The sequence below is a fragment of the Canis lupus genome, chromosome 20 (assembly GCF_048164855.1).
Source record: "Canis lupus baileyi chromosome 20, mCanLup2.hap1, whole genome shotgun sequence".
In the NCBI taxonomy this organism is placed as follows: domain Eukaryota; kingdom Metazoa; phylum Chordata; class Mammalia; order Carnivora; family Canidae; genus Canis; species Canis lupus.
In genome coordinates, this window is record NC_132857.1 from 48,424,433 (window position 1) to 48,451,696 (window position 27,264).

The window sequence follows — 27,264 nt, forward strand, 5'->3', positions numbered from 1 at the left end:
TCTAAGTATTTATTGTCTCCTCTGTCAACTGATGTTTTTGCTGTTGACCGTATCAAAATTATGATAATTTAGTCATAAAAGAATGAGAACTAATACAGAAAAAAAATAAATGAAGCTTTCCTGTGGTTCCTATACATTTTACATTAGGATGTACTTATTTAATAGATTGTTTTTGTATTTGGGGAGAATTTCTAACTATCTCTTATTTGAGCAGGGAGATAAAAGAACCTAAAAGAAAACTTGAAATTGCAGTGTTTTTAATGCCTTTATATAAGCTTGATTATGTAGGAAGGCAGTGCAAAAAATGCTGCGATGGGTTTTGAATTTCTCCTTTAGATCATAGCGGGATGACCTTTCATTAGATAGAGTGGTCTTCTGAGCAGCCAACCTAAGTGGTACATAATCTTCTGTGAGTTCCTATGCACAGAAGGCCATAAATATTCATCTGGATAGGGCTTCTAAACTTTTTACTGCTTTAAACTTTTTACTACACATTAGATTGCATATATCCTAGAACATAAGGCTTGTCACAGCTGAACAGATAAATGGCTTAGCCATAGTGGAGCACTGTTCTTGACAGAGGAATATATCTGGTGTTCCAGAAGGTAAAGAAGGTCACAGAGTACCACTGACATATAATTGTGCAATGCTACCCTTGGATGATCAATATTTTTAAGTTGCTCTCTTGGGAGTAAGGCACACTGGAAAATTCTGTCTTTTCTTTCAGGCCACTAAAGAGGAATTTAAAGAATTACTGTCTTATTTTATACTGTCTTATTATATTAGACAAAATTATCCTGCTATTAAAAAAAAGACTATCTTTTTTTAGAACTTTAACTTAATTTCTTAGGATTATCCATGTCCTCTTTTATTAATTTTGTATAGTGTGTTTTTCTCTACAAAGCCACCAAAATAAATTAAAAACTCATTTGATAATTGATCAAGTGGGTAACATATGCTTCTCCAGGGCAGTCAGTTCCAAGTTACTATGCTGTACCAGGTCTCATTTCTAGTTCTGAGAGGATTTTCTCATGCCACACAAGATTCACAAGGACAAAGACACCAGCCTACACTCATTCTTGATTCTTCCAGGTATGGCATTAGAATTCATCCTTAATCAATCATGTAGCATGCCAATATTTTTCAGCTGGGTGAATGCCTCTTCTGGCATAGCCTTATGCTGCAATTTCATTGAGAAACAATCACCAGTGTTTACTTCTGGTCTGACCTGACCAACTGCCAATGGGTTTTTGTTCAGTTCATGTCAATTCAATGGGGATGACTGGAACCAGGACAATCATATCTCAATGGTTATAGTATGTATTTTTGTTTTGATTGTTAACTCAGATTACAGAGTTAATCCAGTTGAAATCAGTTCACAAAACTGTAATGAATCTCATCTGAACTTAATTAGAAGCTTAGAGGAATCAGCATTAATGAGAAGTTAGTGGCACAATCATATTTGTTCTACACCATACTCTGCAACCATGAACTCTATTTGTAGTCCTTTTGCACTTGAATTTCCTCATCTGAAAACTAAGGCTAACATATCCTTTTTAATTATTTTAAATTTAAATTAAATTTAGTTAACATATAGTGTATTATTAGTTTCAGGGATAGAATTTAGTGAATCATCAGTTGCCTATAATACCCAGTGCTCATTACATCAAGTACCTTCCTTAATGCCCATTATCTAGTTATCCCACCCCCCACCCACCTCCCCTTCAGCAACCCTCAGTTAAGAATTTCTTAGGGTTTGTCTGTATCTCTGTTTTTATCTTATTTTATTTTTCTTTCCCTTCTTTTTTTATTTCTTAAATTCCACATATGCGTGAAATAATGTGATATTTGTCTTTCTCAGACTTATTTTGCTTAGCATAATACCCTCTAGTTCCATTCATGTCATTGCAAATGGGAAGATTTCATTCTTTTTTGATAGCTGAATGATATTCCATCGCATATATATCTTACATCTTCTTTATCTGTCAATGGACATCTGGGCTCTTTCCATATTTTGGCTATTGTGGACATTGCTGCTATAAACATTGGAGTGTATGTGCTCTTTTGAATCATTATTTCTGTATCTTTTGGATAAATACCTAGACATACAATTGCTGGGTCATAGGGTAGTTTTATTTTTAACTTTTTGAGCAAGCGCCATACTGTTTTTCAGAGTGGCTCCAACAGTTTGCATTCTCACCAACGGAGTAAGAGGCTTCCACATCCTCACTAACATCTGTTGTCACTGGAGTTGTTTATTTTAGCCATTCTGGTCAGTATGAGGTGGTATCTCATTGTGGTTTTTGATCTGTATTTCCCTAATGCTGAGTAATGTTGAGCATTTTTTCATGTGTCTGAAGGCTAACATGTCCTTAAAAAACTTTTGTCATTAAAGGAATAGGAACTGGAATAATTTATGTAAACACACTGTGAATTGTTTGTAAGAAGTGAGTTATATGCTTACTCATGATTTTTCCCATTACAACTGAAAGAAACCTGGGCAAGTTGTATGCCATGTTAAAGATATAGCAGAGTTTTAAACAACCAAATGCAACAACGAATTCCCAAATAAGAGCCAGATGGTTATGTTGATTTAACATTGTTTATTGTAACAAGTATAGATAAGATAATCTTTCCTGTCTCGTTTTATTGCCTTGAGTTGCATCATCGATGAATTGTAGATACTAGAAAGAATACCAATAGTTGCAGAACAATTTCTTTCACCAGATGTATAATCGCATGTGTCCAGTCATGATAAGAAATTTCCTATCATAACTGCATGGCCAACACTGTGTATAGTATTTCTTTAAAAGCCAAAAGTCATCCAGTTTTTATTGACACAGAGATATTCAATGGTCAGTATCTTTTCTATATCAATGTTGATATAGAAATATGCCAATTCTTAAGAAATCCATAAGTTTTAAATGGGGCATAGAATGAAGGAAATAGAAAAGATAATTTGAAGGCGAATGATCCGGATAATTATGATTCACACAATTAAAATTAAAGAACTAATTAGAACATTTCAAGCTTAAAAAGTCATCTAGATAGATCTGATGTATACACTCTCCCTCCAACTTCCCACTATGAAAAACTAAGATGAAGGAGAAAAACTCACAAGATTCCCTAAAACTCAGCCTCTTGATTATTCGACTGACATTATCTTAAGGGAATTTTGACTTTTTTGCAAGACCAATAGGACAAGGTTTAAATATTCAGCTAGAAGCTTCTCTAACTTATACCATTAAAAATCGAATAAGCCAATCTCTATTTAGGTTAAAAAAAATAGAGACTGTTTGCTCATGAGTACTGACTATAATGTCTGTGCCTATCAAAAAAGGAGATACTTGCACGTTAGCTTCTATCCTTGAGAGGAAATCTGAGGGTAGAGCAAAGGAAGGATGATGCTTGTGAGAGGTCCATAAAGAGTACTGTGTGTGTGTGTGTGTGTGTGTGTGTGTACACACACATTTCATCTGTTCAAAATGTCAGAGTTATTCAGCTGGGATAGCAAAAAAATCTCATTTTATGCCAGAACAATAACTTTAGATGAATCTGTGGTAGACACTAAAAATTGAACTTCAAATGTACATATAAACTATACCTTTCTCTTTCTCAATAACCAAGATAAGATTTAGTCTATCAGACAACCAGACAGATTTTATGTTGTTCAAAGTAATGCTTAATTCTGTCTATTGACAAACTATAGGTCTTTATAGATTTCTTCTTATGATACATAAACAATAAAATAGAAATCAAAAAATTATACCACAGAACAAAAGAAGGAAACCACCTGAAGACTCGAAGAAAGTAAACTTCTGATAATTATGTTCTATGGAAAATTGTCTTAACAGACAATTTAAAAATCCTAACAGTGAAAAAAGTTTGCCCAGAGAAACATAATTCATAATTGTACTCTCAAGTATATTATTCCAGAATAAATTAAATAGTATTTCCAGAATTTGGAGAAATTTATGTTTAGCCAAGAATTAATTTCCAGAATTGTCGATCGTATATAAATGCAAATGAGGCCTATTTAGAAAACACAGGAACTCTACAGTATGTGGTCTTTGTGCTCCTCTTGAAAAAACAACTTCAAGAAATATTTATCCTAAATATCAGTGGATATTAATAAACAACAAGGAATTGAAGTTTGAATCCTAAGCAATATACTAATAGAGCACTGACTCAGATCTAAAAGAAACTATTATAAAATTGATCAACAAACTAGCTATGCATGTCAAACATTTTATAAAAAGACTTTCTGATTGAAGATTCAAAATAATATTCCTTGTCAGAAATCCTAAATTACAATAAGGAATGAAATTGAGGAAAATAAAGAGAATAGTATAAATTTTTTTAATTTTATTTATTTATTTGAGAGAGAGACAGAGATAGCAAGAGAGAGTAGGAGTGGGGAAGAGAGGGAGAAGCAGGCTCCCCACTGAACTGGGAGCCCCATGTGGTGCTCCATCCCTGAACCCTGGGATTATGACCTGAGCTGAAGGCAGACGCTTAACTGACTGAGTCACCCAAGCGCCCTGAGAACAGTATAAAGAAAGTCAAAGTTCTCATCTCAAATAGTTAAAATTCAAAATAATACTAATAAGATTTAAAACTGGTGGTATTATTCCAAATGTTTTAAAAAAATGTAACAAGCTGACCATGGACTATATGGTAAAATACAAAACAGATCATAAAAAATAAAGAAATACACAAATAGTCTATAACAATCCATCAGATGTAACACCAATATTAAGTAGAAATATGAAGAAAAATGGTTTAAAAATTGTGTTTACAAGGATTATGTAGTCACATGATAAGATGCTTATGCTTCTAAGTAAAAATAAAGTACAGTGTAAGTTATACTGTGATATGATCCAAAATGTCTAAAACTGCAATATAACTAAGAATTCCGTTTCCAAAATAAAATAATTTGGGGTCTAAATTCCAAATGTCCTATGTACTAATTATGTAAATTATGTAAAGTTATTAACCCTCAAGTCCGCATTCTGAATAATAAAGTGAGCTAGTAATAGTATCTTCCTGAAATGATTATTGTAAGGGTTAAAGAAGACCATGAAATTTTATCATAAAATCTCACATCCTATATTGAATTCAATAAATTTTACCTACAGTTATTATTAGTAATGAAAATTAATCACCTCCAGGGATATATAATCATAAGAAACAACATCAAAATGTCTTAATAGATTATTGTTGAATTGTGGCATTATGGCATGATTTTTCACTTAAATTTTTTCTGTGTATTTCTCAAATGTTACTATGTATTAAGTTATTTTAAAAAATCCCTTATCCTCAACATTTATTTAGAAGAAATAAAACATTTCAGATAGGTTGAAATCTTATTATACTTTTCTCTTCTTCTGCCTCCCCTAGACAATAATTATAACTGATGAAAAATGCATTTATTTATGTACTATTTAACATTTGTGATGGTTAATTTTATGCGTCAATTTGAATAGGCCTTAGAGTGCCCAGAGGTTGGGTTAAATATCATTCTGGGTGTGTCTGTTAAAGTGTTTTTGATGAGATTAGCATTTGGATCTGTAGACTACATTAATCAGGTGAGTGGCCCTCATCCAACCAGCTGAAGGCCTGAATTGAACAAAAAGGCCTGTCTTCCTGCACATAAGAGGAATTCTTCCTGCCTGACTACCTTGAATTGGGACATTGGTTTTTTTCCCCTGCCTTCAGAGTTCAACTGAAACACTGGCTCTTCTTGGGTCTTTAGCCTACTAGCATTCAGACTGGAGCTATACCACTGATACTCCTCAGTTTCTAACTCATTGACTATGAATACCAGGAGTTGTCATCCTCCATAATTGCATGAGCTAATTCCTTATAACAAATCCCTTCTATATATTTATATCCTATGGGTTCTGTTTCTCTGAAGAATCATGAGTAACATGCAAGTCAAGATCAAATTATTCCATAAATGTTTATATAGTACTAAGTACCTAATACATAGCATTGCTCCTATTGCCATGGTGAAGGGACTTGATATGATGTATAAAGAGAACAAATTTCAAAAGAGTCACATTGAAATGACAAGATGCAGTAAATTGAGGAAGGTCAGTAAAAGTTAATAAAGTGCCTTTAATCCAGGTCAATCAATCCAATTAATTCAGTATTTTGATAAAGTCTAGAATTCCCCTAAATCTATTTTTTGCCTCCTTCGCTTTCAACAAAGATAGATAACAGAGCTTGCCCTACGGTGAAGGTCCTTAACAATTTTATGAAATATTTTCTCCTGTGGTGTGGCATATGTATATATATATATATATATGTTTTGCTTTGCTTTTTTCACAAATGCTCTGGAAAACTTCATCATTATTCAACCTTTGTTTTAATACAAATGAATTCAGTTAATTATTTGTAGTCTAAAAAGAAATATACCTAAGCGATTCTCTTAATTCACTTTCCAAGATTGATTTTAATTCCTTTGGTTTCATCTGTTTTTTTTTCTCCTAAAAGACATATATAATCAATGAGAATAACAAACACACAAACAAAACTTACATGTGCAAGTTGTCCCGTTTTCATCTAGAAGTTGATTATCAGCACAAGCACATACTCGACCTCCTGGAATGGCTAAGCACAGTGTACTACAGCCCCCATTATTTACTCGGCACATATTATCACCTGCAAAAGGAGGGAAGTGAATACATCAGAGAACTCTGATTCTATCCAAACTCAGCCAGTTCAGGTTCACACTCTTTCTAGGAGACATACACAGGCATAAAGATATACACATATACATGCATATGCATATTACATATTCATTAATATATTCAGGATACCTACTGAATCCTAAATAAAATTCAGAAACATTAAAAAATATATGATGCACTGGGAAATAAAAGGAATGTGCACGTTGGTTAGAAGAGATAGAGGTATGTGTGTAGATAAGTACCAGGAAAGAGGAAGGTTACAGGACATGATGATGATGATGATGTCAAAAAATGGAAGACTGTTCATTAACATATTGATAGTTATAATTATTGGAAATCTATAGTCATCAGCAGGAGGGATATTTATTTATTATGTATATATTTATAGATCATGTAGATATATTTATGTATTATTATATATTTAATTTAATTTTTCTAATGAACTTCTAAGATAGATTTATCTCATTTGCAGATGGGATTACTGGTGAGATAGGGATTAAATGACTTTTCTAATGCCTAGAAATTAATAATCTTTATATTAAATAATGATTTAGAATTAGGTGTTATTGTTTATTATCATCATTTCTAAATAATCAGAAACATAGATTTTTCTTAATCTAAAATTCCTGCTTTTATACTCTTAACTTCTTTGTATATGACAAAATAAAATTAAATCAATAAAGGACAGACAAAATAACAGTGAAAACAGCATAATGAGATATCCTAGATTAAATTACTGTGGAAGCAAATACTTTTTAAAAAAATCAAATATTCAAGGAAAACAAATGAAGAGTACCTTTTAGAATTAAGTTCAAGATAGTGGTCTAGGTGTATTATAACTGTCAAAGAACAGTAATAAAGACACAAATGATATATGAAAACATTTCACAAGCCTATAATAAAATATCAGTGCTTACTACTTGAAAAGCTACATGCACCCATATGTTTATTACAGCATTATTTACAACAGCCAAGACATGGAAGCAATCTAAGTGTCCATCAACAAACAAATGGATAAGAAAAACATGGTGTATACACACACACACACATACACACACACACATATGCACACACCTACAGAAGAATATTATACAATCATATAAAGGGGTGATTTCTTGCCATTGTTAACAACATGGATGGATCTAGAGGGTATTATGCTAAGTGAAATAAGTCAAACAAAGAAAGACAAATACCATATGATTCTAATCATAAATGTGATCTTTAAAAAATGAAAAAACAAAAAGCAGAATTAGAACTATAAATACAGAGAAAAATCTGATGGTTTCCAGAGGGAAATGGGTGGGTGACTGGACCAACTGAGTGAAGAGGAATGAGAGAGAAAGGCCTCCAGTTATGGAATGAGTAAGTCATAGGAATAAGAAACAGAGCAGAAGAAATACAGTCAATGATATTTTGATAGCAATGTAATAGGACAGATGGCAGCTGTACTTGTGATGAACTTTACTATAACATATAAACTTATCAAATCACTAAGTTGTACACTTGGAACTAATGTAACATTGTATGTCAACTATACTCAAATAAAATGAGAAAGTAAAATATTGCTGTTTATAGACCTTAGTAATTTAACCTTTGTTAATAAAGCGTCTTTTATTTCTAGCAAATAACAGAATATGTAAATCATCACCACAAAGGAATCCCACTGTTTCATTTTATCTAAATCTTCATCAGAATGGTGAGAGGAAGAAATCCCCTTTTCCATATGCTTTCTGGACTCTTCTCAGAGTTTTATCATAAGTGAAGTTAGAAGCATCTGACCCTAATATGAAACACATAAGCCAATGGAGATTTTCTTTATCCTACTTGATGGAGAGATAATTTGACTTGTAGTTGGAAGAGAAATTAGACTTTACATTCTTTCTAAAGGTTGGGTGAAAACTAGTAGAATGGGATCTTGAGTCCAGATCCTGATTTCATCTAGGATAATTTCAGAAAAATCAACTTTGAATGATGTCAATCAATCCTAGGAAAAGATAAAGTGTGTCTTTTCTCCCTTGAAGAATTATATACTCATTAAAAATTTTTACATTTGCCTTGCTTTGAAGCTACTTTGTGTGGTGTGTGTGCTTCTGTGTGTGTCTTAATTAGGAGTGTCATTTGGGTTATTTTTTGATGGTGATTATTATCAAAATGGAAAATTTGGAAAGATAAATTTTGTGATGATGGCCCTATCACTATAGGTAAATTTTACTAGACCTACACAATAATGTGTTTAATAAACATGTCATACATTAAGTAAAAATTACTGTGTTTGTTATACTAGTGTTTTGTAATATGAAATCTCTGAATCCTGGGTTCTATAAGGTAGTCAAGAACTTCATTTTTTTTAAGTTATCAATAAAAATTTATCAGTGATAAAACTACAATGGCTACAGAAAAGACATACACTTTCTAAAAGTATAGTGGTTATATAATTTTCATAAAATTGGCCACATAAATTAGTCACAAAAAAATACTTCATGGTCAGACAAACCTGAATTTGAATCCCAGTTTATCCCTGGCTCATTGTTTCCTGAGGGCAAATGGCTACATAGGCCTGATCCTTGGGGTTTTCAATGCACGATAAAAACAAATAATATCTACCTTAAATATATTTTATGAGATTCAAATAAGAATATTTAGCCCATTTCCTGGTAGTTAGAATTATAGTTAATTATTAATTAAGTTCATATATTTGGCATAGAAGCTAGTCTATTATTTTTAATTCTATAATTTTATATTAAAAACTATTCATTAACACTTGTTATTTTATTTTTTCCTATTTTACTTATTTATTTATGAGAGAACCAGAGAGAGGCAGAGTCATAGGCAGAGTGAGAAGCAGGCTTCTCACAGGGAGCCTGATGTGGGACTCTGTTTTAGACCCTGGGATCATGCCTTGAGTTGAGGGCAGATGCTCAACTGCTGAGTCACCCAGGCATATACCTCATTAACTCTTTTTAGATCCTGCACTTAGTTTTGATGATTCCATTCTCTAAAACATGTGGGAAAAATTAAAGTGTGCCTCTGAACCTAGAGAATAAACAGGAGAAAGTATGTTAGTTTTATACAATTGCTGTACTTTATATGAGAAATTTCAGGAGAGGATTTTAACAATGTTTCTAGATATCTAATGTAAATGAAAAAAAAAACCCACAAAGTTTAATTAAATCAGAAGAAACGACAGTAGCATATGAGAAAAAATGTTTTGGAATTATTTAGGAATTCATTCCTAGGGGTAGTTTTCTCTTTAGTATGGTTATATATCTACCTTCCTGAAATTAGCTGCTATATTAACAAATAATTTGATAAGAGTCTCTTCTGATCTGGAGAGGTCAAATTAGCTGACTAATTTTCTGACACCGAGTCTAAAAGAGTTTAGATGTTACATTAATATGAATATGAATGTTACATTAATAACATTCCTGGATTTTTTCCCTGGTATTACTGTGGGGTAGGGTGTGTGTGTATGTGTGTGTGTGTGTGTGTGTGATATTATCTAGCATCTATGTATATATCTGTATATACATATATATATTCATAGATACATGTATAAATACTCATGTAAGTTTACATAAGGTATGTAGTCATATAAACCATAGTACCTCAGAGACAGAAAATACAAGGCCATATGAGACTAGTTTATCACATTCAATGAAGAAATTGTGATCTGTAACTATGTAGGAAGCTGGTTTTCTATTCAATTGCAACTATTTTATTCCTATAAAAATAATATAACAAAATACTATATAACCAAATTTTGTGTGCCACTATTTGTTTCTAAATTTTTATTAATATCTTGTGTTCACAAGATGCAAAAAAGAAATATCACTCTCTCATGATTTTCACTAAGAGAACATTATAATATAGTAAGATAACATGTCTGTATTTGAATATCTGTGTGCATAATCTACCCATTCTGGTTAATTTAGTAAAAAATTAAATATTTAGATCCTAAGTAGGTTATCCATTTCAATATCTATTGAGTAAATGAAAAATATGTTGGCCAGACATCTCTCCATACTATATAATTGATTCAAAAGATCCACTTAAGTAGTATTCAATCCTTAGCTACAAGAAGACTGGGTAGGAAACTCAAACTAATTGATTATTTCACCTAAGTTTATGAAAAATAATCCATCAACTTGCCCAAACACATTCTTTCAGTAACACAAAACATAATGGTTTCTACAATAAAAGTTACATAAAAAGTTTAGTAATTAGGGCTAAGCTTTCATTTTAATGTGCCTTTAATTGAACATTTTTAAAAAGTACTTTAAAAAAAAAGTATTTTCCATCCAAGAGATAGCATTGAGCAATTATATGTCAATGGCACTGTCTAGAACACTGAGCAGATTTCCTCATGAAACACAGGGAGTACGTTCCACATAGTCCTACCAGAGGCATGTGCTCCCTTGTATGTGATTGTGACACATTATTCCTTTGAATATTTACTTAACATGTTTATATGAAAGGAAACTTTAACAATATGCCTCTTTATAGAGAAGTGATAAAGGAAAATTAATATAAAATATGTGGGAGGCACACATTTTCTAATTACAATTAGTAATCCAGTGATTTAATCCTTATAGGAATTTTATGAAGAAAGCATTTATTTTTTTTTTCAGGATTTTATTTATTTATTCATGAGAGACACAGAGAGGCAGAGACATAGGCAGAGGAGAAGCAGGCTCTCTGCAGGGAACTCAATCCCAGGACCCTGGGATCATGACATGAGCCAAAGGCAGATGCTCAACCACTGAGCTACCTAGGTGCCCTGAAAGCATTTATCTTTGTTGACCTTTCACGATATGTCTTAAGTTTTCAGAACAAAAAGTGTTCGAATCTGAGTTTAAGCCCAAAACCATTTTACAGTAAGACAGGTATTATCTCACATGTTGCATTTAATTCACCAACTTTCTAAAGCAACTAGAAGTTTGAAGAAAATGAAGATTTGAAAACATCATGGAATTTGACTAGAGGGAGTTCAGCAATGGCATTCAAGATTAACAATTTTTATGAGAATGGAAATGGGAAATGGAATTGTATACTGATTACTTTAATAAAATCCAGGATATTAATGTTTGCGATATTAGAACAACAATCAGGCAAAGAAGATCCTCCAGGAGATGAAAAGGGTTATCCCTTTTCAAGGTCTTGCCCCCAGTTCAGTGTAGACACTCAATAATGTTTGGGAAGGAAGGGGGTAAGGAGTAGGATTGACATGAATGTAACAACATATTACCATTTTACCTATCTAGACAATTGTCATTCTTCTTCATTGCTGGTCCACAAATATAGCTTATACCACCTCGAATAAATTCACTTTTATTCTTTTTAAAGATTTTATCTTTTCTTAGCTATTGAAACTTCTCACTTTATACTTCTATTATTTTATAAAATTGCACTTGTATCCCAATGAGGCAATTTTAATACCGTAGGTGGGGGGGCGGGGGGAACATGAAGCACTTCAATAATTTGCTTTTAAAATCTCTGATTTAGCCAAAATATCTTTTAAAAAAATCTCTTGCTGCTAGATAATTTTCTATTGACAATATACACATTTAAAAACTCAGGATATTATTTTTTCATTCTAAATTTATTGAAATGTATACTCATTAAATTTTCACAAGAATATCACCATAAATGAAAGAAACAATGACTATTTTGATTCATAACAAAAATCTATCACATAATTTACTAAGCTGTTTTCTTTGTTTAATGCCTAAATTCTGAGTCATGCAATTTGTAGATGGCCTGATAAGTATTAAAAACTCATGTAGATAAAACATACAATGACATTACCTGACTTTTATAAGGCATGAATATCATGGTAGGTTATTTCCCTTTCATAACAACTAATATAATTAAACATTCCTTAAATTGACATGAAACTAATCAGATAAATATACTAAAATACTTTTTTTGCAATACTCTTTTCATTGTATGACTTGTTTTAAAATAGTTTTACATAATACTCCTTTCCCATGAAAAGTTGTTCTCATTGCTCACAATACTTAACCTTAGAACATGAAGTGGATTTTTTTTTTTTTTTTAGCTTTAACAGTCTTTTTCAATCTTTTTCCTCTAAATAATAAGAAGATGACTTGAAAAAGGAAGCATTTGGAAAAAATCTTGAACTTCACTAAAATAGAATTCCCAGTTACTTGCTCAAGCTATTTTGAACAATAAATAATAGATGTTTATGGTAATAAAGTCTAAGATTTGATTGACTTGGGAGTGACTAGACCCTTTTTATCATAAAGCTTCAGTGACACCATCAAAATAAAACCTTTTGCAAATATTGTGAAGTATTACTGTAGGTAAAACCCAGAATAAATTTTATATGGTTTTTAATACCTTGTTGCTTTCGTGGATCATAAATCTGAAGCCCAAACAGGGGTGGTCTTTCACGCCTCAGTAATGTCACCTCGTTCGTTATCAAATCTAGTTGAAAAATGGAACCGTTCATATAATCAGTCCAGAACACATAATTCCCATGATGCGACAGTCCAAAAGGATGGTTCAACTCTTTCCCACTGTAAACAATCTGTAAAATATAAACACATTGTGAAAAATCAGAACTGATCTTTAAAAACATAACTAAATATTTAGAGAAAATGATATTAAAATAAGTATAGCAGATAATGATCTAATAACTCATGTTTGCTCTCAGTGCATTTGAAAAACAGATTTCACAATGTGAGCATATTTTTTTCTGTTTTTAGGATATGTTATTTGAAGGATATTATTTATATTTCATCCATTTAAAGCCTCTCATATATGACATTACTCATATGGTCAAGAAATGAACACATTAAAATGACTTTGTCTGACATTCTCCCCTGTTTCTTTTCTTTATGATATTCCAGTAACATAACCTGGAATAGAATTTGATCTGAGTAATTAGTGTCATTATGTGTATTGTGATATTACTTATGCAAGAGCCAAGGACTAGATCATGGTCTTACCACATTGGGAATGAAAGGGATTCTCCTACTTAATTGGCCAATGCAAATGGAAGAAATCTAGGAGATGAATGGCAGGGAGGGAAGTAAAGATTTTAATTTTGAACATATAAACATTTATTAGTAGTAAGTAGGTAAATAAGACTCATTGGCTAATTTCAGTCTGATTTTCTTTGTTGTATTTTGTTTTTGTTCAACTGGAGCAATTGTAGAAGAGGAATAAAGAATCACACCTTCAATAATAGTACTTTTTCACCATTCACCATTTATAAAATGATATTATATACAATATGAAAAAGCATTTTGTACTTACTCCATTGAATATTAAAAAAATGAAGAAGTTATCCAAATAACATAGGGTTAGAAATTCAACTTTTGCTCCTTTTTCTGAATTCTTCATATCACATACTCATATACTGAATAATTAAGACAGTTTCTTACCTCTACTTTCTCACTTCCATGAAGGCTGAATATGCTAGCCAGTACAATATTTTCTATGTGGTGTACATATCAATATCTTTAAAGGAATCATATATATTTATTTGACACCTGTTAAGTATGTGACATTAGATTAAATGCCAATCAATTTTACTACTTGAGGGAACATACTAAAAGCACAGTTAGAGTCAACTAATGATTGAAGTAGCCTTAACTGATTAATGTACTGCTTATTTCTTAAACAGAATTCATAATGAGTAGGCTTGGCCAACTATGCAGTCTTCCTTTCCAAAAAGAAAGACATATAGTATCAACAGAGGCATTTTAATAATTTCTAACATTCCACTTTCTATTATTTAACAAAAGTGTTGAAGCCAGTTCATAATGTTATATCCACTTGGGTTTTTATAAGATGAAATGTAGAGGCGATGTTTTGTCAACACTGCCTCTGTTGGCACACAATCAACTCCATCCTCAATTTTACTCAAGAATTTCAAAATCATTTTGCAATGATCCTACCAAAAGAGGCAAGAGGAAGTTGAGATTTGTTCAAAGTAATAGACCTGAAGTTCAGTTTATTTTTGTGTTTCAATTCCAATGTCATGAAGCTCTTTATTCAAATAAATGCAGGATAATTACTTTTTCATATTATGTAGGTTAAATTTCACCTGCAAATATTAAAGATACTGGAATAGAGTTGGGTTGCTTGGTCATAGCAAACTCATCAATAATGGAGGAAAACTGCATTTTAAAACAGCTCTGATATCCTGAGAGCTACTTTTTAAAATCCCACAAATCCTGGCATACCACAGTGAGCTGGTCCTGGTCTCCCGGAGGCAAGCGCCAGCTGCACTGCTTAATGCTCAGCCTCCTTCAGCCACCCCACAGAGACTACTGGCAGCCACCTCAGAGGGGTAAAAATAAACTTGAAAGTATTTTTAACACAACAACAAGGCTCTGTGAAGAAGCAGCCTGTGAGTTAAAAAAAACAGCAGTATTTGTCTTTTACCTTCCTGTGAGTTCCATTCAAAAACACTTTTTCAATATGATCATAATAGGCGTCACACCAGTATAATGTGTTGGTGTGAAAGTCCAGAGTTAAACCGTTTGGCCACAGCATCTTTGAAGTCACAAAAATCTGCCGATTGAAGCCATCCATCCAGGCCTTCTCGATCCTTCCCACGCTGTCATCTATTTCATCTTCCTCCCAGTCTGTCCAATACATCCAACTAGGACGTCACAAACAAGAGTGCACACATGTTATTTCAACCAGCCCCCATACAGAGGGACGCTTCTTTAGATTGGGCACTGCCATAACATCTAATTACATTCTGATTTCTCCTCCTACCTAAATCTTCATCTACCAAAGGGAGGGGGCATCTGTGGAGTCCTCAGGGAAGCACAGATGTGTTCAGTGAAGCCAGTCTGCTCGGCCACTTTACAGAAAACCCACTGCCACCATTACCACACTTACTGTCCTCATACACTATTGAACCTAACACTAAGTGCCAGATATTTATTTTCTTTGGTGTTGATACTGAGTTTGGAAAGTGATTTTCGAGGCATTACTATTTTTAAATGTTGTCCACTTTAGAAAACATAAAATCAATTATGTGATTGAAAAGCAGATCAATCGACTGACATGAGAACTCGTGGTGCCGTTAATGACCTCCTCCAGGCTTTATTTAATCTTAGATGAATTATTATTTATTATTTTTTTAAGACAGGCAATTGAATTGTCTTTGTACTGAAGGGTATGGTCACACTGGGTTTATTTGGCCAAGTCTAATTTGTCTTCCTCCTGCAAATTATCTATGCTTTATTGCTCCTTATTATAACCTCAAAACCCACAGATGATGATTTAGCTGCACATGAGTTTAATAACATCAGGTTGACTGACCTTGAGATTTTGAGTTTTAATTTCTTTCTCAAACAAAAGCTTCTGCCTTTTAAAGACAAGTCTTTTGTGTTAAGCTGTAAGGGGGTGGGGGGGTGAGTTAACTTTCCAATTCCCTCATGAATAAGGTTAAACCCCTCCACATGTGCTGTTCTAGGGTCATGTGAAAGTTCCGGAGTTATTAATTAAAGTGTGGGTTTTAATTCGGTCACCTCATACACAACTTTCCAAAGCTCTAAAGCTTTTCTAAGCTGCTGACCCTAGAAATGGCCTTAGTTGATCATCTGCCACCCATTTAGGTCCATTTTGTGGACCCTAAATAATTCCTGAGGTAATTTGGGAAAAATCTGTATCCATGACTAAAAATCCTACTGCGATCAAAATGAAGATTTGGGAAACCTGAGGATGTGACACACCATCGATTATTTTATGCTAGTTAAGCTTTTTAAAAATGCCCTTAACAGTTTAAAATTATGTTGCTATATCTTTTTAGATCTGAGGAAATAGATTGAGATGGGTGAATTTTATTATGTCAAAATACATTGTAATCCTAGAAATAAACATGCATATATGTTTATCTTGCATCCAACATGTTCTTTGAGTGGTCTTATTATTGGAACAAATTAAGAATAAATGAGATGGTCATTCCATTTGCTCTAGTCCTCTGTTAGTTACATATGACTAATTGACTTCAACTGTATAAATCAACTATGTAAAAGAGAAATATACAACTTTTTTTGTCTCCATTAATACTTTCATGAAATTTTAAATACATTTAGTCAATGCAGTTTTATTGTTGTTGCTAATTTACAACTTGTTAAATTTGCAATTATCTTCCCTCTAGCTTTTATTTTGACCACAGTCACACTCTTTTTTTTTTTTTTTCTCCAACCCAAATTGCATATGTGTACAGACATACATACATGAGGGGTAATTCTGGATAACCTAAGCCTAACTTTTATTGTTTTGCTATTTAAAGAAATCATTGCTTGTGATCTGATTCATTATCTATGATTATTTTTATCCAAACAGAATATAAGAAAACAATTTAAACAAGGGTGCCAGTCTCGAGGCTAGGTATGTGATCATCTACCAATTTCATTAGGTTACAGAGTTAGATTGTGGAAGCCTTATAATCAGTATGAAACATGATGATTCCTAAATACAGAATTTTTTAATGTTTAACTTATAAAACAAGCAGACACTAATATAAATCTTTTTATATGTGGGACTCAGGTATCCATTAAATAAATACTAGGTTAAGTGAGACTTCTGCAGAATACAGCAAGAAAACTTGCACCTCTATTTTTCAAGTCCTATTCAAATACAATTATTTGATGAAGTCTATTTCTACCCTTTCTGTCAAAATAAAGTCTTTCCTTTGTGTTCTAGGGACATTTAAAAAGATTTTTTATAGTATTTGTAGCATGTATGCCTTGTATTACATTTAATAGTGTTAAATGTCAGATGGTTTCAATTGAGAATTAATATAATTAAGGGCAGGGATTATTTCTTATTTATATTTGTACCCTATAAGTACTGAGCTTGCATTTGTTGATATTGATCATATCCCCAAATTAAATTGTATTATGTGGTAGTCAATCCTAGACATACTTAAATCCTTAAGCCATGAAAGTAACATAATGTTACTGTTAAAAAAAACTTGATTTATGGGGTACCTGAGTGGCTCAATCAGTTAAGCATCTGCCAGCAGCTCAGGTCAAGATCCCAGGGTCCTGGGATCGAACCTCAGGTCTGGCTCCCTGCTCAGGTGGGGAGTCTACTTCCTCTCCCTCTCCCTGCTGCTCCCCCTGCTGGTGTGGTCTCTCTCTCTTTCTCTGGGTTAAATAAATAAATAAAATCTCAAAACAAAACAAAACACAACACAAAAACACCTCAATTTAATGCCGATGTAATAGCTACTATTAACTAGAAAGCATGGCACTATTGAGATAGGGATACCACAGACCATGTTTGGAGGCAAATATACATTCAGCATTGAGCATATTTACAACAGATAATATTTTGAGAAATCAGAACTGGAGACACAGGTGTCTAAGTTACTGATATAAATTATGAAGTGTGAAATTATCATCGGAAGGAGGGAATTCATCTGCAGCTATCAGCTTGAGAAACAAGTGCCATCATAACCAATTCCTCCTCCTGCTTTATCCCCATTTCTATCACTGTTGACACCTGCCAGTTGTATTTTCAGTGTCTCTTTCCTCAATCCTCACTTGTCTATTCCCATTACAAATGCTACAATCTGTCTTTTATCCCTCTTCAATGGGAACTTCTAACAGGTTGGCCACATAGAACTATCACATTTCAATTACTTGTCTTTCTAAGTCATGAATTGAAAAATGTGACTGTTCTCAAGACCTTCCAATTACTTGTTGTCAGGGAAAAAAACAAAACGAAACAAAAAAAAACAAATATCTTTTAATCCCAACAATGAAGATTTCTGCATATGTCTAATTTCATCTCCTATGCATGTTCTGTCACATGCCCTCTGCTCTAGACTTAATGAACCCATCTCATCTCAAAACTGCCATTAACTTCCCTGCCTCTGAACAAGTACTTACATGTCCCATCAGAGTACAGTGACTAACCTTATGACTCCACATCCTAAGCCCCTGAGATTAAATCTACTCATTTGGAAATCCTATTCAACCTCTAAAACTCAAGTCTGAATTGAGAGCCTCAATGATTTTCTGAAGGGCATTATTTCATTCTATTTTTTATAGGTAATGTGTGTGTGTGTGTGCGTGTGTATATCAAGCACATCAGCTCATTTTTTTAAAGATTTTATTTATTTTTATATTCATAAGAGACACACAGAGAGAAAGGCAGAGATATAAGTAGAGGGAGAAGCAGGCTCCTTGTGGGGAACCAGATGTGAGACTCGATCCCTAGACCCCGGGATCACCCCCTGAGCCAAAGGCACATGCTCAACCACTGAACTACCCAGACATCCTCAAGAACATTAGATTATAAACTCCTAACTCTGGGAAACGAACAAGGGGTAGTGGAAGGAGAGGTGGGTGGGGGGAATGGGGTGACTGGGTGACAGGCACTGAGGGGGGCGCTAGACAGGATGAGCACTGGGTGTTATACTATATGTTGGCAAATTGGACTCCAATAAAAAACATACAAACAAAAAAGATTATAAACTCCTTGAGGACAATTACTGTTTTGCTGATTTCTATTGATCTGTATGGTACTTAATCAATAATACATTTTAATAAAGAAATAAATGAACAAATTCTTTCTGATTCTGTAATTGTTTATGAAGCTTTGGATAAAGGATATTTCTGAAATAAGCAATTTTTGTTAATTGGCTATTTAGTGGAGAAAACCTGTAATTCTCTCCTTCTGTGTACAGCTGCAAATAGGTACTATGATAGGAAAAACTGTAAATAAATGAAGGTTTTATTTTTAATATTTTGTGAAAAGTTATATTGTGCTATTTTAAAAGGACTTTCCCTAGCTAACATTTCTTCTTCTTTTTAAAAAATTATATTATGGTCAAACAATTATTTGGACAATTAATTTCACATGATTCTACTTTTACTTCTATCTTCCAATCCACTCTCCACAGTACAGTCAGATTAGATTTGTTTAAATATGTATCTGATTCTTACTTCCTTATTTTGTCCTGTGCCAAAGACAGAGAACAAAGCTCTCATCCTGGCGAACAAGGCCCTGCTTCCTTTCTAACTGCATCTGCATCACTTCTCCTCTGCCTCTCTGTTGCTCTCATCTCGGTGTTTCTGATAGTCAAGTTTTTACCCAACTTAAGATCTTCAAATGTACCATTTTCTTGATCTGCAATACTCTTTCCTTCACTCTCCATTGCTGATTCTTTTTCTATAGTTAAGTTTTGGTATAAATAATGCGTCCTTAGGCCTTTCAGCAAACCTATTGAAATTATTCAACCTGTTAGTTCCCAACATGTCATCCTGTTTGTTTTCCTCCTTAACTCTGGTCTGTAGAAATTACATTAGTTGCTTATTTGATACTTAATTCTTGTCCTATCTATCTATCCCCCACCTTGCAGATGACAGGAGATGCTTCACAAGGTTTAAGGCTATGCTTGTTTTGTTAACTATTGTATACCTAGTACAGAATTCTGGGTATAGTATATTGCTCAGAAAAAAAAATATGTGTGTGTGTGTGTGTGTGCGCGCGCACAACTACATATATATATGGATATACACATTCATACTCATACACACATAATGTGTTTTTCAGGTTGGTGCATAATAGAAAATAGAAAATGTCTAATGGAAAAGGTCTAAGAGTCATTTTTTGTAGCACCAGAGGCAAATATAGTAGCTAGTAGATATTACAGAGATGAAGATATTGCCTTAATGAAAAGAAAAATAAAAAAAGTCAATTAGAATTTTCCCCAAATACTATAAATGATGTAGATTGCCTCCAAATACTATAAACTATAAACAATGTAGATATTATATCTAACTGGAATGGATATTATATCTATCCTGCCTATTACAGAAGCATTGAAGGGGATTCCCGAATTTGAATAGAGAGGTGGGACTAGTGACCTCTAAACTTCCATCTAAATCATAGGATTCTACGACCTCTATATTTGTGTCATCTGTCTTGGCACCACAAATGCTCTTTAACTCTATATCACAAAATATTTCTCTAATGAACTCCTGAGAAGGAAGATGCTGTTTTAAGATATCTTGCTTCAAGTAAATTTAGACAGTGTGTTATAAATAGTTTCTCTTAAAATTAAGATTGCCTTGATTTAAAGGTCAGGTAGATGATTTGGTTTGAAAGTCCTGGAATAGTACAGATAATTATAGAATCCACACATAAAATCAGTGAAATTGCTTTATAATTATGTTTTATAAAAACACATACAATGAGTTCACTCTCTGCCTAAATGTCAGCCTAGGAAAAAGCACGTTAATTGTATTTGTTTGGAGCCATTCTCAACACAAACAATTTTAGGAACTATAATCTGGTGATCTCAGTTTATAAGGAAGGTATACACATCCTATGCAATTGAGTATTTCTCTATATGTGTAGTAAGGTATAAAGAATACTTGTTTTATGGCGCTATTTTGAAACAGTAAAATATAAGATGGGAGGGATGAAAATCACATATAGTAACTATACATTTAAAATATGTAATCCATTCATTTATTTCTGACATTCTGTTAGGAATGTTCATATTCTTCAATATTTCTATGTGCATGGTGTTGTTTGTGTTCAGGTAATTGCTTTGAATAAAAATAAAAGAAAAATATAATGCTGAGAATTGCACGAACTATTCTATCCTAAAACAAGTAGCACACGGTACAAAATGATTTCACTATATAAAAACCATAATTATATCTAAAATTATGTGATTACTAAACTTGGCTAGTAAAATGTGGTGACATGTAGCGGCTTTGAGTAAATTTTTAGAGACAGGCTGCTGGGATTTAAACATCTACTCAGTCACTTAATAATTTAATGGTCATTTGCAAATCAGTTACCAGTTTCTTCTTTGTAAAACAAAGATGAGAATAGCAATTAGTTAAAAGATTATTTGATGATTACAGAATAGGAGCATAGTCAGCCCATTTATCAAAATGCCTGGCCCACGGTAAATGTACCAAAAAACCAAAAACAAAACAAAAAAACGAACAAACAAACAAAAAAAAAACTTTGCTTTTTTTCTGAATATGTTAAATTTTAATACCCTTTAAAAATTAAATTGATTGATTCTCTCAATTGATTATTTATCTTAGTGTCAAGCCGTCTAAAATGGAGAATTATAATCCTTGTCAGAGTAAATCAAGTAAATATATCCTTTATACAAATAATCTGTTTATTTCAGTTAACTGTATTTTGACACATTAATTTAGCAATTCAAAATGTAACTTTTCCCATTCTGGCCATTCATGTGTGAATTTAATTCAAACTTGCTACTACTAAATACATAAAAAAATTTTCCTCCTATCAAGCTGATCAAATATTATTACATACCCATTAACAGGATCCACCACAATCCCTCTGGGATGGGACATTTCTCCTTCTAGAAGAGTCTTCCGACTCTGAGACGCTTTTTCTAGCCGGGCCACGTTAATCGTCTTCCTATGGCCATCGTTTGTCCAGTAAAGGTTATTTCCAATCCAGTCCACAGCAATGCCTTCCACATTATCCAGATCTGTAAAAAGAAAAAAACAAGAGAGCAACACATTTTATAATAGTGCCCACTGCTTATGTTCTAGTTAATAAAATATTTAATTCAAAAATGAGTGGATTCTAAAAAAAAAAAAAAAAATGAATGGATTCTGATTCATGGATTCTTTATAGTATGATTTTGGAAAATATCATTCCATAGCATATTTTATTTTGAATGCCTTTTTATGTGAGTGGCAGGCCCTGTCTCAATATATCTTAATTGAAACAGTGATTTGCAGGAAAACAGGAAAATATAAGAGGTGACATATCAAAGGGAGAAAGTTCTGAGAACATAAATATAGTTACTGTTTAGTAAAAAAAAAAAAATTGAGTAGTATGAACAAGTACTACGTTCAAAAAGTAAGCATAGTGAAACTCACAATATGTAATCTGAGTAATCAAAATAATAGGAATCCTCTTGCTAAGCGATGAACAAGAGGCACACCTTTGAAAGTCCCGAACAGGTTCTCATCATGGAACTGCACAAACAGTGAATCTCAAACACTGAAATATTTCTCTATATTCTAGACTTATTTTATTCTATTTATTTAAAAAAAACTACTTATTTATTCATGACAGACACACACACACACACACACAGAGAGAGAGATAGAGAGAGGCAGGGGCACAGGCAGAGGGAGAAGCAGGCTCCATGCAGGGAGCCCGACGTGGGACTCGATCCCCAGTCTCCAGGATCACGCCCTGGGTGGGGGGTGGCACTAAACAGCTGGGCCACAGAGGCTGCCCTCTAGACTTATTTTAAAAAGGACATTAGTACAGATTTCTGTAAGATACAGGCAATGGTAATTCAAAGAAATATTATAAATATATAATCTTATAAGTTCAACTAATTCAAACCCCTCACAGAAAGGAAAATGCCAACACTTTAAAATGAAGGTTTATCATCTATTATCACACAAGTGACAGAATTGGAACAAAAATCCAAGTCACATGATCCCCAGTATAGATATCTTTAAAACTGTACTATTCCTGGAGTGAATCCTGCCCTTGCTTTTTGCCATTTTATGAACAACTTTCCAAACTGTCCACAACATCATAAAGGTAGTTCCATCTCTGTGCTGCATGAGAAATTACCGTGAATTCCTTTTCTTCTTTCAAAACCAAGGAAGTCTTTGTCTCTTTTCCTCTTGAGTATGAGGTTGAGCACTGAATTTACTGGATGAAGCAATAGGCAGGAATACACTAGAGACAGAACTATTGGTTCACACACTACTGGCATATCTTTTGACATTCCCTTCTATGCACATGTAATAAATATTTACTATATCCTGGTTTTTAATCATGAGCCTTCTGGCCTTGGAGAAAAATAAATTTTTCTTTTGAGACCCTTAGTGCTCATCAGCATGTACCCTGACTCACGATGACTAATACAAAGTGTGATTTGATCTAACTGAAAATCCCATTATAGTGAATCAGATATGTTCTCAATTTCACTAAGCTATTTGCTTCATTACCATCCAGTATGAGTCATTTTCACAGGTTAATTGTGTCTCTGCTTAGAAAAAAAAGTTTAATTTTGTCTTTACTTTATTGACACTTAATTTTACTGAGCACTTTCCTGCTCTGGCATAATGGAAAAATAATAGCTGTTTACTCTTTTCCTTTATATTTATTAATAGTCTGCGGTTGATTTTTATCTTGTTAGTTGGTTTTCAAAAACTGTATTACATTTGAAATCTACTCCAGCATGGACACTTCCATCTTTAATAGCCCTCTTATTTTTATAAATTTTCCTTTTGACATCTAACTTGACACTTTTTATTTATTTTTCATCTGTAGCAGTTGCAAACTATATGGATGGGAATTTTGCTTCTGACACTTGGGTAAGCAACTCAGTCACTTTGATCTTTAATTTCTCCACTCATCAACTAAAGATAATCATAGCACTTACACCACAGGGCGATAGCAACAAGGGGTAACATAACTACTGCATGTAAAGCACTCAGCATAGTGCCTGCAATATTGTAAATTCTCAATACTATGTTAATTTTTACTATTTTATCAGGATAAAAAATATTTTATACATGTCTTGGCTCTTTTCCTTATGATTGTTACTTGATAGAAATATTCCTCATGTTTTGCTCTTAAAATGATTATTTAATAATGTTTCCTTGTATTTTGATTAGTGGCCAACTTTACTTGGAAATAGTATATGCAGAGTTAATTGTGAATAAATAGTAAGAGTGAAATGGACTTGAATTACAAAATTGGGAAGATTCTGTCCCTAATTGTATTGTTAGACTTTCTTCAGAAAATGAAATGCTTGACCGGCATAAAGGAGTGATTAGGATCACAAGTTCTCAAATTACAAGGCCTAGGGTTTGCCACTCATCATATCTCTGAGTGAATTACTTAACTTTTTTTTTTTTTTTTTTTTTTTACTTAACCTTTCTATGCTTCAATTTCCTAATCTTTAAAATGGGTGTAATGACAGTGTTTAAATCATAGGATTGTTTTAGGATTAAATGAACATATGTAAAATACTTAAAATAATGGTTGGCACATGGTAAATGTTATATAAATATTGTTGTATTATTACTAATAACATCATCATCATAATTTTCCCTTTAGCTTCCTATCTAGTTTGTTAAGATAGCAATGAAATAATTAGCTTAGTGTTTTTTAAAGATTATTTATTTGAGAGAGAGAGAGAGAGTGAGCACACACACAAGTGGGAGGGGAGGGGCAAAGGGAAAAAGAGAAAATCTTAAGCAGACTCCTTGCTGATGCTGAGCCCAACACAGGGCTTGATCTCACCACCCTGTAATCATAACCTGAGCCAAAATCAAGAGTCAGGTGCCTAACTAGTGAGCCACCAGGCACCATTAGCCTAATTTTTAAAAGCTGTTTGTGTGTGTTTGTTTTATTTTATTTTCTCTTGAGGGAAAAACGGGGCTAAATAAAACATTTTAAAATAAAGAAACTCATAAAATAGTCTATGTGCAAATCCTTTTTAGGCTATCTTTAACAAGGAATGGAGGGATTTCCTGTCTTGTAGGGCAAAGCCTAAACAATCAGTGAATCACTTTTTCAACAAATATACATTGATAAGGAAAATATTCTGACTTCCTATCATATGGTATCTTCCTTAGTCTATGGCTGATGGAACACTAAAACACAGGAAATTGGTTTTATGTGCATTTGATTTTTTATTGAAGAAAGTTTGCTTAGAGCCTGCCTGAGATGGACTACCAAGGACTCTATGACAAAAATTCTTCAACTGGGGATCAGGACATAGGAAAGTTCATGTCATTCAAATCTCAAACAAACATAGATGAGTACAGAGATATGAATCACCAACTTAAGATAAAAACACATGACTATTCAAATATAAGAAAAGTGTTTGATAAAGTTGATAAAACTTACTAGAGTAGATTGTTTTGAGATCTTTGGAGAGTTCAAGAATTCTACATTTCAAAGCCAACATTCATGACTATATTATTTTTATTATTATTATTATTAAACTAATAACAAAGATTACAAATGTGTTTTTTTTCAATCTGGCAAAATGACCCTTAAATTTAACAAAATATTGGTTTTCATTTATCATTAAGGAAGGATTCTCAACGTTTGTGCTCCTTCAAAAAAAAAAAAAAAGACAAGATAACAAGACAGAAAGATCCAGTAGATAATGTTTTCTTATAGTTTTTTAAACTAACATATCATAATAATATATAACACTCATTCTTTTTTTTTCATAACACTCATTCTAAGTGAAGAGTTGAGACATATATACTTCAGATTAAAAACAGAATTTTAATGTACTCTGTGAATGCTTAAGATTAACATATTGTTTTGTCTCAAATTGTTAAACTTCCCATCACTTTTCCTCTTTAAATACTATTCTAGTACTTTAAGAATAACTTTTATAAATGGACAAAATTATGAGTAGCATGCTAAAACACACACACACACACACATCATCAAAAGCTATACTTTTCACTTAAGTGAAAAATTCTTGAAGACAACAATTTCTTATAGGTGATATCTACCATTTAGGAAATGAGGATGGATAAGAGATAATACAACTTATGTAAATTAAGGAGAATAATTATGTAGAATTAAAAGAAATATGTAATTAGAAAAGCTATTTAAATTAATTTAATACCTAGAACTAGATAAAATAAGCATTTAAAAAAGAGTGAAGAAAAACATACTTCTAAGATATCATTACAGGTCTGATTTGTATTATTACATATTTTATGAAACAGAAGAAGATTGAAGTTTTATATATTTAAACTAAAATTATTTACTTCTAAAAATGGGTCCCAGATTTCTTTTTTTTTAAAGGAAAAGAATGTGACAGTGGCTTTAGTTTTGTTAAGGTGCATAGACTGGATCTCCAGAGTAATTCATAAGCCTTGATTCTTCACAAGAGAATCTGATCAACATAATGAGGGATTAATTAGAAATTATACAACATGATTGGCATCATAAAAATACAATGCTTATATTTTCCCATTGTATCCTTAAGGATTTTCTATCCTTAATGTGAACATTATTTTTCTGAGTTGGAATGAAGTATTGCAAAAGTGTTTCCATGAGTGCAGAGGATGATCACATGCCTTAAACAACTGGATGTGAGTATGCCATGTAGACATGGTTAGGGCCAGAGGTGCTTTACCTTGCCTCATAATCAGTACTTGGACAATTCAGAGTCAGTGCTTGGACAACTCTCCTGCCTCATATTCATGTAGTTCAATTCATCCAAATCCTCTCTGTGTATTTCAATGTGGCCTGAGGCATCACAGCTTATATGTATCTGACATGAGTGAATGAAGTTGATTTAATTAATAGTGTGGCAGTTACGTTTGCCTGCTAAATTTCCTATCTCCTGAGGTTATAGGAATCTTTGGCCAGACTGAAGTTTTCTATATTATCTGTCCCCCATGGCCAGCTGAGGCTGATGTTCACATCCTCATTTACATTCCAAGTCCTTCTTCAGATCAATTAACAGGTCCAAGAGGGTAAATACACAGCTATTTTTAATCAGAAAAAAATACTTTGCTGTTGTATTCAGAGATGTGTGGAGTGCATTTAG

General features: G+C 32.9%; 1 protein-coding gene across 1 annotated transcript in view; it reads right to left on the reverse strand.

The window, feature by feature from the left end:
- Nucleotides 1–27,264, reverse strand: part of LRP1B (LDL receptor related protein 1B) — a 1,825,680-nt gene that overhangs the window by 700,227 nt on the left and 1,098,189 nt on the right. Inside the window, exons 12-15 of the mRNA XM_072789062.1 lie at nucleotides 22,005–22,185; nucleotides 15,111–15,330; nucleotides 13,056–13,245; nucleotides 6,544–6,666 (exon numbers count right to left, since the gene is read on the reverse strand). Of these exons, the coding sequence (XP_072645163.1) occupies nucleotides 6,544–6,666; nucleotides 13,056–13,245; nucleotides 15,111–15,330; nucleotides 22,005–22,185 (714 nt within the window). The remainder of the gene's footprint in view (nucleotides 1–6,543; nucleotides 6,667–13,055; nucleotides 13,246–15,110; nucleotides 15,331–22,004; nucleotides 22,186–27,264) is intronic.